The 16,536-nt window shown below is 40.7% G+C and overlaps 1 protein-coding gene across 1 annotated transcript in view; it reads right to left on the bottom strand.

Annotated features, from left to right (window-relative positions):
• Positions 1-16,536, bottom strand: part of LOC109933504 (VPS10 domain-containing receptor SorCS1-like) — a 998,692-nt gene that overhangs the window by 241,015 nt on the left and 741,141 nt on the right. The window contains exon 4 of the mRNA XM_048609233.1: positions 16,162-16,320. Within this exon, the coding sequence (XP_048465190.1) occupies positions 16,162-16,320 (159 nt within the window). The remainder of the gene's footprint in view (positions 1-16,161; positions 16,321-16,536) is intronic.

Here is a 16,536-nt window from a genome sequence, read left to right as displayed (position 1 = left end):
ATAGGAGCAGAGAGCCTCTCTGCTCCTATGATGCTGCTTGGCCTGCTGTGTTCATCCAGCCCTGCACCTTGTTGTCTCGGATTCTCCAGCATCTGCAGTTCCTACTATCTCTGGTGAATTTAAAAGCACTGTTTATCTCGGCCACTGGCCCTAGTCCAAATCCAGCTTGTCAGGATGGTAGAGAAAAAAATGAATTGGTACAAGGAAAGTCCTACAGGGAATTACATAGAAGGGACATCAGAGAAGCAGGCCATTGGAGCTAATGGTCCAGGACAGTGTTTGTCCTTTATACAAGCCTCCTCCCACCTCTTCATTTTAGATGGAGTCCCTATGGTCCCCAGTGTCACTAGAATACCTTTGTTCTTCCAGTTTAGAACACAACATGTTGTTTGCATTTGGACAAGTGTATCTATCCAACTGATAATAGTATTCAGGTGTTAAACCTTCCCCAGATAGCCATCCTCTTGTTTGTAGGATTTGAGTTGAAATCTAATTGGAACAAGTGGATGAAAATCTCTTCCACCAACTGGCTGGAAGAGTCAATCAGTAAATGTGGATTCGGGGCTCTTGACCCCCACCTCCCACCCACAATCTCCCAAGCTCAATAAGCATTAGCCCACCCAAAGGTTAGCACTAACAAAAAGCTCCTTCAGTAAAGTTATAAGGATTCCAGTGGTTCAGTGTACATCTACATAGCTTTGGTGTGATTCCCAAGGAATACAGACTGTGACCCCCAATTAATCCAAGCTATCTCTGAGACTGTAACTGAAACCAGGATGGTCAATATTTTGATGCACCTAAATACAACAGAAATGCAGCTAGTGGGAAAGTAGAACAAAACATATGAGGTTGAATGCCTACACTAAAATTATTGCCACAATAGAGATTTTAAAAAAAACTCTCTCACTGGATGCTTCTATTTTAGAATAATTACTCTGGCCCTTTCTTGATGCCTAAATGAACAAAATGTTCAATTCTTCTTCTAACATCTACACAATGTGGTACCTTTTCTCATTCCACCTTTCATGTTTTGGGGATGTAATAGCCGAGTGGTATTATTGCTGGACGGGTAATCCAAAGACCCAGGTAATGTTCTGCGAAGCTGGGTTCGAATCCTGCCATGGCAGATGGTGGAATTTGAATTCAATAAATATCTGGAATTAAGAATTTAATGATAACCATGAATCCATTGTTGATTGTTGGAAAACCCCATATGACTCTAGACCCACAGCAACGTGGTTGACTCTGAACTGCCCACTGGGCAATTAGGGATGGGCAATAAACGCTGCCTAGTCAGCGACACCCTCATCCCATGAATGGATAAAGAAAAAGTTATTAGCTCCTCCTATCAGTTTCCCACACTAATTGAGATTAGTTGCCACCGTTAGAGTCATAAAAGGGACACCACATGTGAATGACCTCGCGAGGCAAGGATTTGCCATCATTGATGATTTTACAGTGATCTGCAGATGTCGATCAAAAAATTAAAAGGAAATACAGAAGAAAATAAATATCTAATGAGAGTAAAATCTATCTCGGTGTAGGCTTAGCACAAAGTGTTATAGCTGATTTCACAGCGGTAAAATGAGATTAGAGTTTATGTATAAAAAGGCTGAGAAAGATTAGAGATGTAATCAAGAGACGATGGGATTGTTTATCATATAGTTTTGCAGCAAAAAGGATGATTACATGAAAACAAATGCCCTCTAGTAATAGCTATGTTTCTTCAGCTAGCACTACACAACTGTGCTGATCGATTCCAACACTCTAACTGATGATGTCCTTTAGATTGGCTTCATGTTGGGAACTATTCTAAACTGCAGAAAGGAGATCATCATTATATACGGTTTCAAACCATTTTTCTGATCTGTCTTTGAATGCTCAGCATTGCAAATGTATTAAAAACAATGTGTTGTACACAAAAGCAAGCCTCCAAAAGGTAGGAAATCTCAGAAGTAGGAGCAGGCTTACATTCAACCCCTCCAACTAGTGCCATCATTCGATCAATGGTTAATCTTCAACTCCACTTCCTTGCTCTACACCCATATTCCTTGATTCTCTTCATGAACAAACATTCACTGTTCTTGGACTTGGCAGTACTTCACATAACCCTCTGAGGTGTAGAATTCCGAAGGAAGAAGCATTTCCTGCCAGTCCACAGAATTTGTGCTTTCATGCACCTCCAACATCTGCCTCTCCTCTGTCGTGTCCCCAAACTCCACCCAGCCATCTGCTCCTCCACCATGTTGGTCTTTGGAAATATCTTAGAGAAGTTCAAGTCTGCAGAGCGTTTGCAAATTGCCTCAAAGGAATTCTGTAAATCTCAACAGACATCCAAAGACAATGTTGCAACTTGGGATACTGTGGCGGCCAAATAGAATGAAGAGGAAAAAGACCAGATTGTGAGAGGAAGGCAGAGAGAGAGAGAGACAGATAGTCAAAAGAGACAAAAAGATAACAAACGAAGGAAAGAGAACTGAAAAGTATGAAACGTAGGGGCAAAACACAAGAGAGAGAAATGAAAAGTGGGAAGACATTGACAGAATATAAAATAGAGGAGAAAGAGATATTGAGTTGAAAAAGAATACATGCAGGAAACACATACAGTACCCATTACTTCTAACATTATAGTGGATGCTTATATCGACACCCATATTTCATAGTCATTTGCAAATATTCTTGGAGTGAATTACAAACGTATCCCTCACAAGGTTTGTTTGGAGATGCTGGGGCTTTTCTCCAGTGGGCAATAGAGATTGAGAGGAAATTTGATAGATATGTACAAATTATGACAGACTTTGGTAAGACAAAACTGTTTCAGTTTACTGATGAAATAAGGATTCCAGAGGATACAGCAGGATATAGATAGGCTGGAGACTTGGGCAGAGAAATGGCAAATGGAGTTTAGTCTGGACAAATGTGAGGTGATGCATTTTGGAAGATCTAAAGGAGGGAAGTATACAGTAAATGGCAGAACCATTAGTGGCAACAACATACGGAGAGATCTATGTGTATAGTCCACAATTTCCTGAAAATGGCAACACAAGTGGATAAGATGGTCAAGAAGGCACATGATATGCTTGCCTTCATCAATCAAGGCATTGAGTATAAAAGTTGGCAGTCATGTTGCAGCTGTATAGAACTTCAGTAAGATTATGTCTGTAATTTCATGTTCAGTTCCAGTTGCCACACATCCAGATGGATGTGGAGGCTTCGGAGAGGGTTCAGAAACAGTTTACCAAGATAATGCCCGGTTTGGAGGGTAATATCTCTAAGGAGATAATTGGACAAACTTGATTTGTTTACACTTGAATATCAATGGATAAGGGATGGCCTGTTTGAAGTTTACTAAATTATGAGATGCATGGATAAAATTGGATTATTGGAGTCTTTTTCCCAGGGCAGAAATGTCAATTACTTGGGGACATAGGTTTAAGGTAAAAGGGGAAAGTTTAAAGGAGATGTGAGAGGGTGGTGAGTGCCTGGATGTGCTGCCAGAGGAGGTGGGGGAGATGATTACAATAACAATGTTTAAGCGGCATCTTGACAGATACATGAATATGCATAGTACGGAGGGATATGGTCCTCTAGGTGGCAAAGAGTTTTTGGTTTAGAAAGGCATCTTGTGTTGACATTGTTGTGGTGGGCTGACGGGCCTGTTCCAGTGCTGTCCTGTTCTTGACTCTTCTTTGGTAAGACAACGTAGGTTTGAGGCTTTTGGAAATGATGAAGGAGGATTTGACAAAGGCATTTTCTAAGCAGTGAGTCATAATGGCATGGAACTTTACACTAAAAAATGGACAAATGCACTCTGTCCATAACTACCCCATGAATCTACTCTCAATCATCAGTAAAGTGATGGAAGGTGCCATCAACAGTGCTATCAAGCAGCACCTGCTCAGCAATAACCTGCTCAGTTTCGCCCAGTTTGGGTCCCGCCAGGGCCACTCAGCTCCTGATCTCATTACAGCCTTGGTTCAAACATGGACAAAAGAGCTGAATTCCAGAGGTGAGGGGAGAGTGACAGAACTTGACATCAAGGCTGCATTCGATCGAATGTGGCATCAAGGAGCCCTAGCAAAACTCTCTGCTGTCCTGCCTGGCACATAGGAAGGTGGTTGTGGTTGTTGGAGGTCAGTCGTCTCAGTTCCAGGACATCTCTGCTGGAGTTCCTCAGGGTAGTGTCTTGGCTCAACCATTTTCACCTGCTTCATCAACAACTTTCTCTCCATCATAAAGTCAGAAGTGTGGATTTTCACCAATGACTGAATAATGTTCAGCACCATTCGGGACTCCTCAGATACTGAAAAAGTCCATGTGCAAATGCACGATGCAAGATCTGAACAATATCCAGGCTTGGGCTGACAAATGGTAAGTGACATTTGCACCACACAATTACCAGGCTATGACCAATACAAATAAGAGACAATTTAACAACCATCCCTTGACATTCAATGGGGTTACCATCACTGAATCTCCCAATATCAACTTCCTTGAAGTTACTGTTGACCAGAAACCCAAACAGACATGCTTCATAAACATAGTAGCTACAAGAGCAGGTCAGAGTCGAGGAATATTGCAGCAAGTAACTCACCTCCTGACTCCTCAGAGCCAGTCCATCATCTACAAGGCACAAGTAAGGAGTATCCCCCACTTCCAGGATGGGTGCAGCTCTACCAATACTCAAGAAGCATGATACCATCCCGGACAAAGCAGCCCGCTTGATTGGCACCACATCCACAAACATCCACTTGCTCCACCACTGACACTCAGTAGCAGCAGTGTTTACCATCTTCAAGATGCACTGCAGAAATTCACCAAAGATTCTCAGACAGCACCTTCCAAACCCACAACCACTTCCACCTAGAAGGACAAGGGCAGCAGTTACATAGGAATACCATCCCCTCCAAGCTACTCACCATCCTGATTTGGAAATGTATCACTGTCTCTTCAGTGTCACTGGATCAAAATCCTGGAATTTCCTCCCTAAAAGCATTGTGGGTGAACTCACAGCACATGGACTGCAGTGGTTCAAGAAGGCAGGTCACCACCAACTTTTCAAGGGCAACTAGGGATGGGCAATAAATGTTGGCCCAGCCAATGAAGCCCACAGGTATATTAAAGAGAAACCTCATTGCCATTAGGGTGGTGGAAGCAAAGATTAGTAATAATTACAAAAGGAAACTGAATGGGCACTTGAGGGAAATAAATTTGCATGTTGATGGGGATAATTTGGGAGAGTAGAACTGATATGAAAGGCCAAATGTCCTCATTTTGTCCCAAAGAAATATCACTCCTACCTCAGTGTTTAAATTTTTCCTTACCTGAGGCCTTCCAGTTTCATTTTCTTGAACTGCAGAAAAAATTTTACAATTCTTTTCAGAGTCTGATGAATGAACCTTTTATAATTCTGATGGCCTAAACATTCTCACTTCCAACAAATTGGAAGATTTCTGTCCTAAAGGCTCCTGGCTTGGAAGCTCCACAGGCTAGAAAACACTTCCACTGAAGGTGATTGGATTCCCTAAATTTGAGAAAAAAAACGCTCCTGCTCAAAATAAAAAGAAAAGACTTTTTTCATTTTGGATTAAACTCTTGAATTATTTTGAACTGTGGTCAAAATAAAACGAATGACTTTGTTCTGTTTGCGCAGCTGGCCATAAACTCCAAAGTTTTTCTATTAATATGAAAGGAGCTTTCTAGCTTCTTGACTGCAGTCATAGGTCTTCTTGGAAATGATGTACTTAGGTCACTTTCCAAGTGACTTTCTGAGCTGTTTGAAAAAAAAACTTCTCAGAACTAGCCCACAAATATTTGCCTCTGTTTTGTAATCCCTTTTGATGCTACTACTAGAATATTCCCTGTTGATGCCACTATTAGAATAAAACATGCCTTGAAATTTTTTTTTTAAATAGACATTAACTCAGTAAGGCCATCAAGAGTTATGGGGAAAAGGCAGGAAAGTAGCCGTGAGGAATGTCAGAACGGCCATGATCTTATTGAATGATGGATCAGGCTTGGTGGGCTAAATAGCCTACTCCTGTCTCTATTCCTTATTGTCTTATTATCTTACTAACATAGTGACCATTCACTGAAACTTAAGCACACATGACAGTAGAATTCTTTAACAAGCAGTTTATAAATCAAAGAGGGAAAATATGTAATGGAAACTAAACTATCTAAATGTAGAACACCATTTGAAAGATCTTGAAACATGTAAAGCAATATCTAATTTATTCCTCAGCACCAGCACTTACAATTTCACATCCAGAGACTGTACCCTCTTGTTCATTCAACTCAATCTATCCTTCCGAGTTCTTTTCTGTGAATTTTGAAGTCTTCTTACAAGAATGCTCACAATGCTAAGAGTTTAGATGTCCTCAGATCTCAATAATCTGCATATTTGTAACCATACACTCCTGGCCTGAAAGTTATGCAAATAAACTTTCTACTAAAGTAATTAATTCTTTGTTACATTCCTTTCCAAGACAGAAAATATATTGTTCTGTTGACTCCATTCTGTTGTCTTCCAAAATTGCTAAAAGAACACTTCCAATCTTTGGGTTTTCCAAGCTAGCATCAAGCCTTGATTATCCTAACCAGAAACAACTAATGGCTTTCAATGTTTTCGATTCCAGTTGTAACTTTTACAGTAAAATGAAATCTCCCATTAACAGCCAAGGGGGTCCCTGCTCTCTGACACATACTAAATTAGATGATGGTTCTGGAGAAATTGATTGACATAGCTATTTTTTGCTGAACCCTTCACAAAAATAGCTGATACCCATATGCCACTATTTTGAAATATATACTAAAAACAGATATTAGTATATATCAATCAGATACTCTTCATCGATATCCAAATCCAAAATTCCACTGTATATATAAGATACACATTTCATCACAGTTGGCACTTACTGACGTGGGAAGACTTTTAGTTATGTTCCTGCAATATTACACAACCTCTCAGGCCCAAGAAATGAACAATTGAAATTGATGTATCTCATTCTTGCAGGTAGTAAATTATCCCTGGAGGTTTTAAGAAAGTAATGATTTATTTGTTTTTACACCCTGACTCTTGTTCCTATTTCTCTTAAAATAATATATTTTCACTCAATCCTGAATTAAATTTGACTAAAATTCCCTTTTCTGTCATTGCTTCATTTCTTTCGCTATTGTTAAGCATTATTACATTAGCACATAGAAAGAGGAGTTGGCTATTCAGCCACTTCAGCCTGCTGCGTTTTTCAATGAGATCATGGCTGATCTGTTGCCTAACTCCATATACCTGTCTTTGGCCCATATTCCTTAATACCATTGCTTAACAAAAGAATTATCTATCTTAGATTTAAAACTAACAACTGATTTAGCATCTACTGCCAGTTGTAGACAAGAATTTCAAACTTAATGGTGATGAGTAGACTTACGCTGGGATCAGTGTTGGGACCACAAGTGTTCACATTATACATTAACTATCTGGACGAGGGAACTGAAGGCATTGTTCCTAAGTTTGCAGATGACACAAAGATACGTGGAAGGACAGATAGCGCTGACGAAGCAGGGAGGCTGTAGAAGGACTTGAACAGGCTAGGAGAGTGGGCAAAGAGTGGCAGATGGAATACAATGTGGGAATGTGTGAGGTCATGCACTTTGAAAGGAAGAATAGAGGTGCAGACTATTTTCCAAACAGGGAAAGACTTCACAAATCTTAAACACAAAGGGATTTAGGAGTCCTACTTCTGGATTCTCCTAGGGTTAACATGCAGGTTCAGTTGGCAGTTAGGAAGGCAAATGCAACATTAGCTTTCATTTCAAGAGGTCTAGAATACAAGGGCAGAGATATACCGCTGAGGGTGGGTAAAGCTATAGTCAGTCCATATTTGGAGCATTGTGAGCAGTTTTGGGCCTCCTATCTAAGGAAGAATGTGCTGGCATTGGAGGAGTCCAGAGGACATTTGCAAAAGTAATCTTGGGGATGAAAGGCTTGTCATATACGGAGCTGTTGAGGAATCTAGGTCTGTACTCAATGGAGTTTAGAAGGGTATGGAGGGATATGATTGAAACTTAGAGAATACTGAGATACCTGGATACAGTGGATGTGGAGAAGATGTTTCCACTAGTAAGAGAGACTAAGGCCTGAGGGCACAGCCTCAGAGTGGAGGGATGCCCTTTTAGAACTGAGATGAGAAGAAAGTTCTTCAGTTAGAGGGTGGCTAGTCTGTGGGCCTCATTGCATCAGAGGCCAAGTCATTGGGTGTACTTAAGACTGAGATAGATAGGTTCGTGATTAAGAAGGGAATCATAGGAGAGAAGTCAAGATAATGGGGTTGAGAACCATATCAGGCATGATCGAATGGCAGAGCAGACTCAATGGGCAAATTATATAATTCTGTTTCTATGTCTTATGCTTTCTACCACCCTTTGTGTGTCAAAATGCTTTCTAACATCCCTCCTGAATGGTCTTGGTTGAGAGGGTAAGCTGTTGGTCCCGATTTTCATCAAATACAGATATGGCATTTTCATCAAATTACAGGGCACATTGTATTTGAACTAAAGAATGTAGAAGAATGACTAATTAATGAGGTGCATCAAAAAATTCCTCATTCCTCTAAGATTTGCCCATATGCCTTTACTCTGCACTCTTGTTCATTTTACCATCCACTGCTTATGTGAAGCAAGGTATGTCAATACCAAAATGTATCACCCACTCTCAATGATGGCAATTCTAAACTGTCCAGATAGACTGGAAGAATTAGAGGAAAAAGCCAAGTGTAAATACATGAGGTGAGAACAAATAAAATATAAAATACAGAGGGGAAAAGTTCATGGAGAGAAAATATGGGGAGAAAATCAGAATGTATATGGGAATAATTGAGGGGAAAACAGTGATGGATATGAGAGTAAAGGACAAAACCTGGTGAGAGAGGTAGATCAAAGAAACTAGAAGAGAAAGAACATATTAGAGATTGAAACAAAGGTATACAATGACAGAAATAAAAACACAAAATGAAAATGGCATAAAATTATTGTTTTCTGTACATTTCTGGATCCACATGACTTCTGTGCTGAATTGCTGATGAGTTGTGAGTTAAACAATATTGACTGTCTCCCTGTTCTGACAGCTATTTGTCACTTCCAGATCGGCTGGGAGTATTTAAAATCAATGATGCAGGGTTCCTTGGTGTGGGAGCACTTTGCAAGACAAAACTGGCAAATGAAGAAAAGGAGGGGCTGCAATATAACTGGAAAGTTCTGCAAATGAACTGTTTGGGATTAAAGGATTATGTAAAATTCTATTGGCCTTGTGTATTGATGTTAATGAGCTGGAGTGGTCCCAAGATGTTAATTCAGAGAAAAAAAATCTCACAAACCATGCAAATGGGCTTTGGTTAGAAGTCACATACAGGTGTTACTGTTCCATTTTTATTATTTCATGGATTCATAGAACAGATCAGAATTGCAAACCATTGAGGAGAATGCAGTGACATTTTTCTGCTTACTGAGGTTGAATGGATTTGAGCTTTAATGAAAATTTAACAGTTACTTCATATACTTGAATTGATACTGGTGCTAATGGTACCTTCCTTTCCTTGCAATGTCAATGTGGATGGATGGATTACACAAAATTCCTTCCCACATTACATAGAATTTACAGCATAGAAACCAACCATTTACCTCAACTGGTCTTTGTTAATGTTTATCAACCTCTAGATACTACTCCCACCCTACTTCATCTAACCCTATGAACTAGTCCCTCACCAGAATTTCCATCACATATCTCGTCAACAACACTCACCAAGTTTGACACTATTCAGGACAAAGCAGCCCACTTGATTGGCATTATATCCACAAGTATTTACTCCCTCTACCACCAACGCTCAGTAGCAGCAGTGTGTACTATCTACAAGATGCACTGCAGAAATTCACCAAAACTCCTCAGACAGCACCTTCCAAACACACAACCACTTCCATCCAGAGGAACAAGGGCAGCAGATACATGGGAACCCCACCATGTGCAAGTTCTCCTCCAACCCACTCACCATCCCAACTTGGAAATATACCACCGTTCCTTCAGTGTCATTGGATCAAAATCCTGAAATGCCCCCCCTAATGGCATTGTGAGTCTACCTACAGCACATGGAGAACAGCAGTTAAAGAAGACAATTTACACCACGTTCTCGAGGGCAAGTATGGATGGGCAACAAATGTTGGTCCCACCAGTGAATTTTAAGAAAAGTTTTGAGTTTGGTGGAATACTCTTTACTTGCCTGGATTAGTTCAGATCCAACAAGTCCAAGACATTCAACGGCATTCAAGACAAAGGAACCCACTCAAGCAACAGTTTACAACTCTTTTGAGTTTAGTGTCATCTGCAAACTTTGAAACTTTCCCCTGTGCACCAAATTCCTGATCATTGATATATGTCAGGAAAAGCAAAAGTCCCAATACTGACTCCTGGGTAGTACAAAACTTCCTCCAGCCTAAAAAATATCCATTGACCATAACTCTGTTTCCTATCACTCAGACAATTTTGTATTCATGTCGTTTTTATACCATCACCTATAACTTTCCTCACAAATCTTTAAAATTATCTCCCCTTCCTCTAGATTGGCCCACCAGGGAAAATAAAATGTCACTTTCTAATCCCCTACTAGGGCACCACTACAGACAAAACAACCTCTAGGCAATTGGAAAATTCCTATTAGCTTATAATAAAGGCCTTATTTGGCTTCAAACTAACATTAATTGCCTATCTGCCTCTTGCTTGCAGATGGATTGGAGGTGGCAAATATGGGCCAACAGCACTACGCCATTCACACGTCCACCACCATTCTCACCCGCCCCCCCATACCGTCACCACACCCCCCGCTCCCCTCCACCCCAAGAGCAGGCAGAAAATTCTGCCTCCCATTTTGATTTCTGTTGAATATTACAAAGGCACCCTCAGCTCAGCAATCCAGTTACGCTTGCTTCCCAAACAGAAGGACTGACCTGCATTGGAAATTGGAACTACTGTTGATTTGGCTGTGTATTCATTCAAACCCTTTTCTCGCTTGTCTCTGTTATTTCTAAATGATATTTTTAGGAAGCACTGGGGCAACATGAAAGTAAACATCTTGCTCATGTCTGATGTTCTTTATTTGTTCCCAGACAGGAGTCTGCCTTTCATTGCGGGAGCGATAATGAGAAGCCGAGTAACAAAGGCAAATTCATTTTATGTGTGAGGAATCAGCTATTTCATGGTTTGTGTCTAATCTCTAGTCAGGCTTTGGGGAAACAATGTGAATACAATCCCTGCTGGTCTGCTGTATTGTGTATGATACCGTGATTTCTTGTGGATGAGTCGAATAACTATATATAGCTTGATCCTTTGCAGTCTATATCAACCACAGCCACTTGCTGTCTTAGATACTTTTGTCCAGTAGGCATTGATCTCAGGTCAGTTTTCGTGGAATCTGATAAAACTATGTTATGCCATCATCTGATCCTCATGTTTAGTTTTGTGACAAAGAACTCTAAATTCTCTTGTCTATTTAGCTCATTTTTAATCATGGATGTCAATGATTAAATAGATCCCTGAATATTAGTATTGACACCCAGGGATGAGGTAGAATCCTAGAATCATGCCATACAGAAAAGGTCCTTTGACCCATTGAGCCTGTCCCACCAAAGCTACTCTAATCTACATTGGTCCCAGTTCCCAGCACTTGGCCCGTAGCCTTGAATGTTATGACGCTTCAAGTGCTCATCCAAGTACTTTTTAAAGGTTGTGAGTTTTCCTGTCTCGACTAACCTCCCAGGAAGTGCATTCCAGACTCCCACCGCGCTCTGGGTCAAGAATTCTTTCCCTAAAATCGCTGTAAACCTCCTGTCCTTCACCTTGAAATGATGCCCTCTTGTTATTGACTGTCCGATAAAGGAGAACATCTGCTTGCTATTCAACCTTTTCATGCTCGTCATAATCATATACACCTCAGTCTGGTCCCCCTCAGTCTTCTCTATTCCAAAGAAAACAACCCAAACTTATCCAGCCTCTCTTCATAGTGGAAAGATACTGAAAAGTGACCAGTGCCCACATTTAGCTCAGTGAAGGAGGAGGAGAAGGATAAAATAGAACGGGGAGAAAAGAAAGAAAACAGTGATTACACTTGAAAGTGTTGCTTAAAAAAGAAAGATGCGAATGGAGCTTATTGTCTTGCACTCATCAGGAAAACACAAGGATGCCAAACTTCAAATGGTCACAATAGTTCAGATTTGGGAAAAAAAGCGAATTGATTGGTTGACAAGTTAACATTGATTGGCCTGTGCATTACCATTGTTATATTTCCAGTTGATGGTAATCCTGGGCAAATTAGGTCTTTTTTCAGTGTGTGTGGCAGTCGTTCACTATAAAAAAAAGTGACATGAGGCTACAGATTTTCCTTAACAACAGAACAAAGGTTTATTACTCAAAGGATAAAAACAAAAAAGAAGTTTATCCAGATACGGAAGACAGTTAGAAACAAAAACTCAAAACATCCAGCAAAGCAAAATTTCAATCTATTCCCCAACACCATCACTTTGTAACAATTCAAATCCAGATAAATTATATTTCAATATCAAATCTTTAAATTCAATGCAACTGATTCTCCTCATTTCTTTCCTATGAACTGTGAAGACCCTTTATGTGAGTATTCAGAAAACTGAGAGTTTAGACTTTCTCAGCTTTACATAGCCTGCAGATTTCTAACTAAATGTTTCTAGTCTGGAAGTTGCATAAACTAAACACTTCTTCTACTGAGGTAACTGTGGTTTCCTTGAATTCTTTTCAAGGAGAAAAATTATGACCTGGATTTTCTGGGAACAGAATATCGCAGTATGATTACCAGTCTGCTCATTCCGTTTTGTTACAATAATGCTGAGATCCATATTTCTTGCCGGGAATTCCAATCCCAGATCCTTCAGAAATGTGTGCTTTAGCTGTGAGGAGCAGTTGAATCTCAGAACAGTGTACTGTGTTCTGAGAATCAAAATGTCCAGCAGTATAACTGATGATTTAGATATCTGTTAGGCAGGCGTAAGTACACAAGTTAAGTGGAAGATTAGAATGAGAGTTGAGGAAGGTGTTAGGGTGCAAGGTAAGCAGACTGCCAGATAATAGCATCATTAGGGTGGCTTGGGGGATAATGGTTGTGTTGGGGCCAGCAATGTTTTAGGGGATGGCAGTACTGGTGATAAAGAGCAGGGCTTTTGTGGAGGGGATGTTTGGGAATTGACGTTGAGGAGATTAAGTGGGAAAAATGTCAGGACCAGTAGTGAGGGTCTCAAATGTTGGAACCTGGGATGTGGGGGTTTAGACCAGTGGTAGTAGAGGTATATTTTTATTCATTCATGAGGTGTGGGTGTTGTTGGCTGACCAGCATTTATTGCCCATGCCTAGTTGCCCCTTGAGAAGGTGGTGGTGAGCTGCCTTCTTGCTGCAGTCCAAGTGCCGTGGGTTGATTCACCATGCCCTTGGGGAGGGAATTTCAGGATTTTGACCCAGTGACAGTGAAATAATGGTGATATATTTCCAAGTCAGGATGGTGAGTGGCTTGGAGGGGAACTTGCTGGTGGTTTTCCGATATACCTGCTGCCGTTATCCTTCTAGGCAGAAGAGGTCATGGGTTTGGAAGGTGGTGGCTGAGGATGTTTGGTGAATTTCTGCAGTGCATCTTGTAGATAGTACACATTGCTGCTACTGAGCGTCAGTGGTGGAGGGAGTGGATGTTTCTGGATATGGTGCCAAACAAGAGGGCTGCTTTGTCCTGGATGGTGTCAGCTTCTTGAGTGTTGTTGAGGCTGCACCCATCCAGGCAAGTGGGGAGTATTCCATCACACTCCTGGCCTGTGTTTTGTAGATGGTGGACAGGCTTTGGAGAGTCAGGAGTTAATTAATCTGCTCAGGGTTGGGCATGGCTGCCAGAGGGCCTGCTGGGGGTAAGAGGTTGGGGGAGGAGCTGGTGATGGTGTTTGTGCTTGTATATGGCAGTTTGAGGGGTTAACTTAATTGTTAGACAAAGTTTAGACTTGGTTTTTGACTTTCCCTGGGTAACTATTATCTGAACTGAAGCAAAACTCTTTGAATTCTCTGATGTTAAGGTTTCATCTCTTTTGGAGGTTTCAGATGCAGATTTCTTCAATTTCAACAGCAATGCCGATGGACTCTGCAGAGTTTGAGATTCCACAAGGTCCCGATACACAACGCTTGTCTGTGCTGCTCCAATGACCATCTAGTCATCATTCCTTTGTTTCTGACCTTGGTCAGGTCACTTCTAAATTGGCCAGAAATTTTCAACTGCTGGACTTATTAAGCCAAAATCTAACTGTGATTTTTTTTTCCATTCATGGAATGTGGGAATCACTGGCTGGCCAGCAATTATTACCTGTACTATTGGCCCTTGAGAAACTGATGGTGAGCTGCCTTCTTCACCTGCTGCAGTCTTTCTTGAACAAAAGCAAGCTAACAGCCTTAAACACTTGCACTCTCTGTCGAAAATCAGAACAGTGCAAACAACCTTCCATGAACACTCCAGGAATCTTGGCTCTTTGACACATGTTTGACACATGTCACAGATTAATTCATATCTAGAAGGACTATTATATCTAATGATTTTTTGTTTTAATAGCCCTTCATAAAAGTAATCAGCCTCATATGCCACTATACTAAAATCCAAACTCTGGAAAGTCTGCAAGGCTTTCAAATATTCCTTTTATTTTCAGAGATAAGGTCCTGCACATAAATTTATTTCTCTTTTACCAGGCTTAATTCGACCACATTACAAGTTCAACTAATTATTTTAACCTTTTTCCTTATGTAGCTAACACTGCACTTCAAAAGAATTTTGAGTGAAAAGTACATGATAAGACCCAAACATCGTAGAAGGTATGGCATAAAACCAGCTGCTTCCTCAAAAATAAACCCAAATCTTATGGATATATTAATAAATTGAGGAACCTTTTCATTACTGTCAAAAGAAAGAGCAATATCGAAACTCAGTGCCTCCAAAAAAACTGGTCATAAAAATATCAATAAATGTGAAGCTGGAAAAGCATAGCCAGTTGGACAGCATCTGAGGACCAGAAAAGTCAACGTTTCGGGGCCGAAACCCTTTGGCATGATTCAGCAGGAAAGTCGATGTTCTGGGCTGAAAGTCAATCGATTATTCCATTTAAAAAGATACTCTTCAGGTTATCAATGTTTTAAGTTTTACTTTAAAGTTTTATCAATGTTTTACAATTTGAACTAACTCGTTATTGGCTGATTTGAAAGAAATATCTTTCCTTATCAGCCAGAATCTTATTAACACACCTCTGAAACAATATAGCAGCCCCAAGATTGCGGGAGTGAATGGTGGAATTGTGGGGAGAGGTGAGATATATCCTGTCAATGATTACAAAAGAAGATCCCACTGGAACTGCCTTCACTTCTGCAAGGATTAGGCTTTGATTCTCTGAAACCCTGAGATAGACCTTGTCCAAACGTAAGCAGTTTGAATATTGAATGTTCCAGTTTCTTGGAAAGGCCCCCATGATATTCCAATATTTCAATCCTTCTGACAAATTAACAGCAAATTTTTTTGTCCTCCAATAACACGTCAATCAGACAACTCAGACAAAGCTTTCTTTGATGCAAAGGGATATATTTTAAATATTCCTGTGCTTATTGTGAATGGTACCACCAGGACACACAAAGAGTGTGGACGCGCTCTGTCATGAGTTGATGCCACAGAAGCGACAGAAGGAAAGGATGTTGCCAAATGCTGCAGAATTGTGAATAATGCCAATAACCTCAACGAGGGTGAATAATGAGGTTCAGAGAGAGTTAGTAGAGGAATCAGGCCCAGACTCTAGATGCGGCCTCTTAACTCTAAACAGGGTCCCATCCCCCACCAGGGGTAGGCAATGAGACAGTGGCAGCTGGAGAGTTGGATGCTCTCACTCCCAGCCTTTCAATTGTAATACACTTGGCTTTTGACACAGTGAAATTAAACCTGTGAACATGCAAGGATTTTGCACCTCATTTTCTTAAACAACAACATGCTCCCATCAGAATCAAAGCCTTACAAAGTGCTAGCTGCTTTGGGCAAAAATATCTCTCAAATTCCAAGCAATGTGATGGGCTGCAGTAACATTGCTCACCTTTTGGTCCTGGCTGCAGGCCAGGATCCAATCCTCTTCCTCAGGATGAAACAGCATGCTTTGAATCTGAAAGCTTTGCCGGTACTTTTGATAGGTTGCGCCTTCATCTGAGCTGATGAGGACACTGCTCTCAATCTCTGGATCACTCACAAGCATTATCTATTCAAGGCAGGAGAAAAGATAAAACAAATCAGGGGAAAAACTTAACGATGCAGACAGAAATGCAAAACAAAAAAAAGAATTTGAGATAGTAGGAACTGCAGATGCTGGAAAATCTGAGATAACAAGGTGTAGAGCTGGATGAACACAGCAGGCCAAGCAGCATCAGAGGAGCAGGAAGGCTGACGTTTCGGGCCTAGACCCTTCATCAGAAAT

The sequence above is a fragment of the Rhincodon typus genome, chromosome 20 (genome assembly GCF_021869965.1).
Source record: "Rhincodon typus isolate 14 chromosome 20, sRhiTyp1.1, whole genome shotgun sequence".
Classification (NCBI taxonomy): domain Eukaryota; kingdom Metazoa; phylum Chordata; class Chondrichthyes; order Orectolobiformes; family Rhincodontidae; genus Rhincodon; species Rhincodon typus.
The sequence above is the reverse complement of the archived record's forward strand: the minus strand, read 5'-3'. Positions and strand labels throughout refer to the sequence as shown.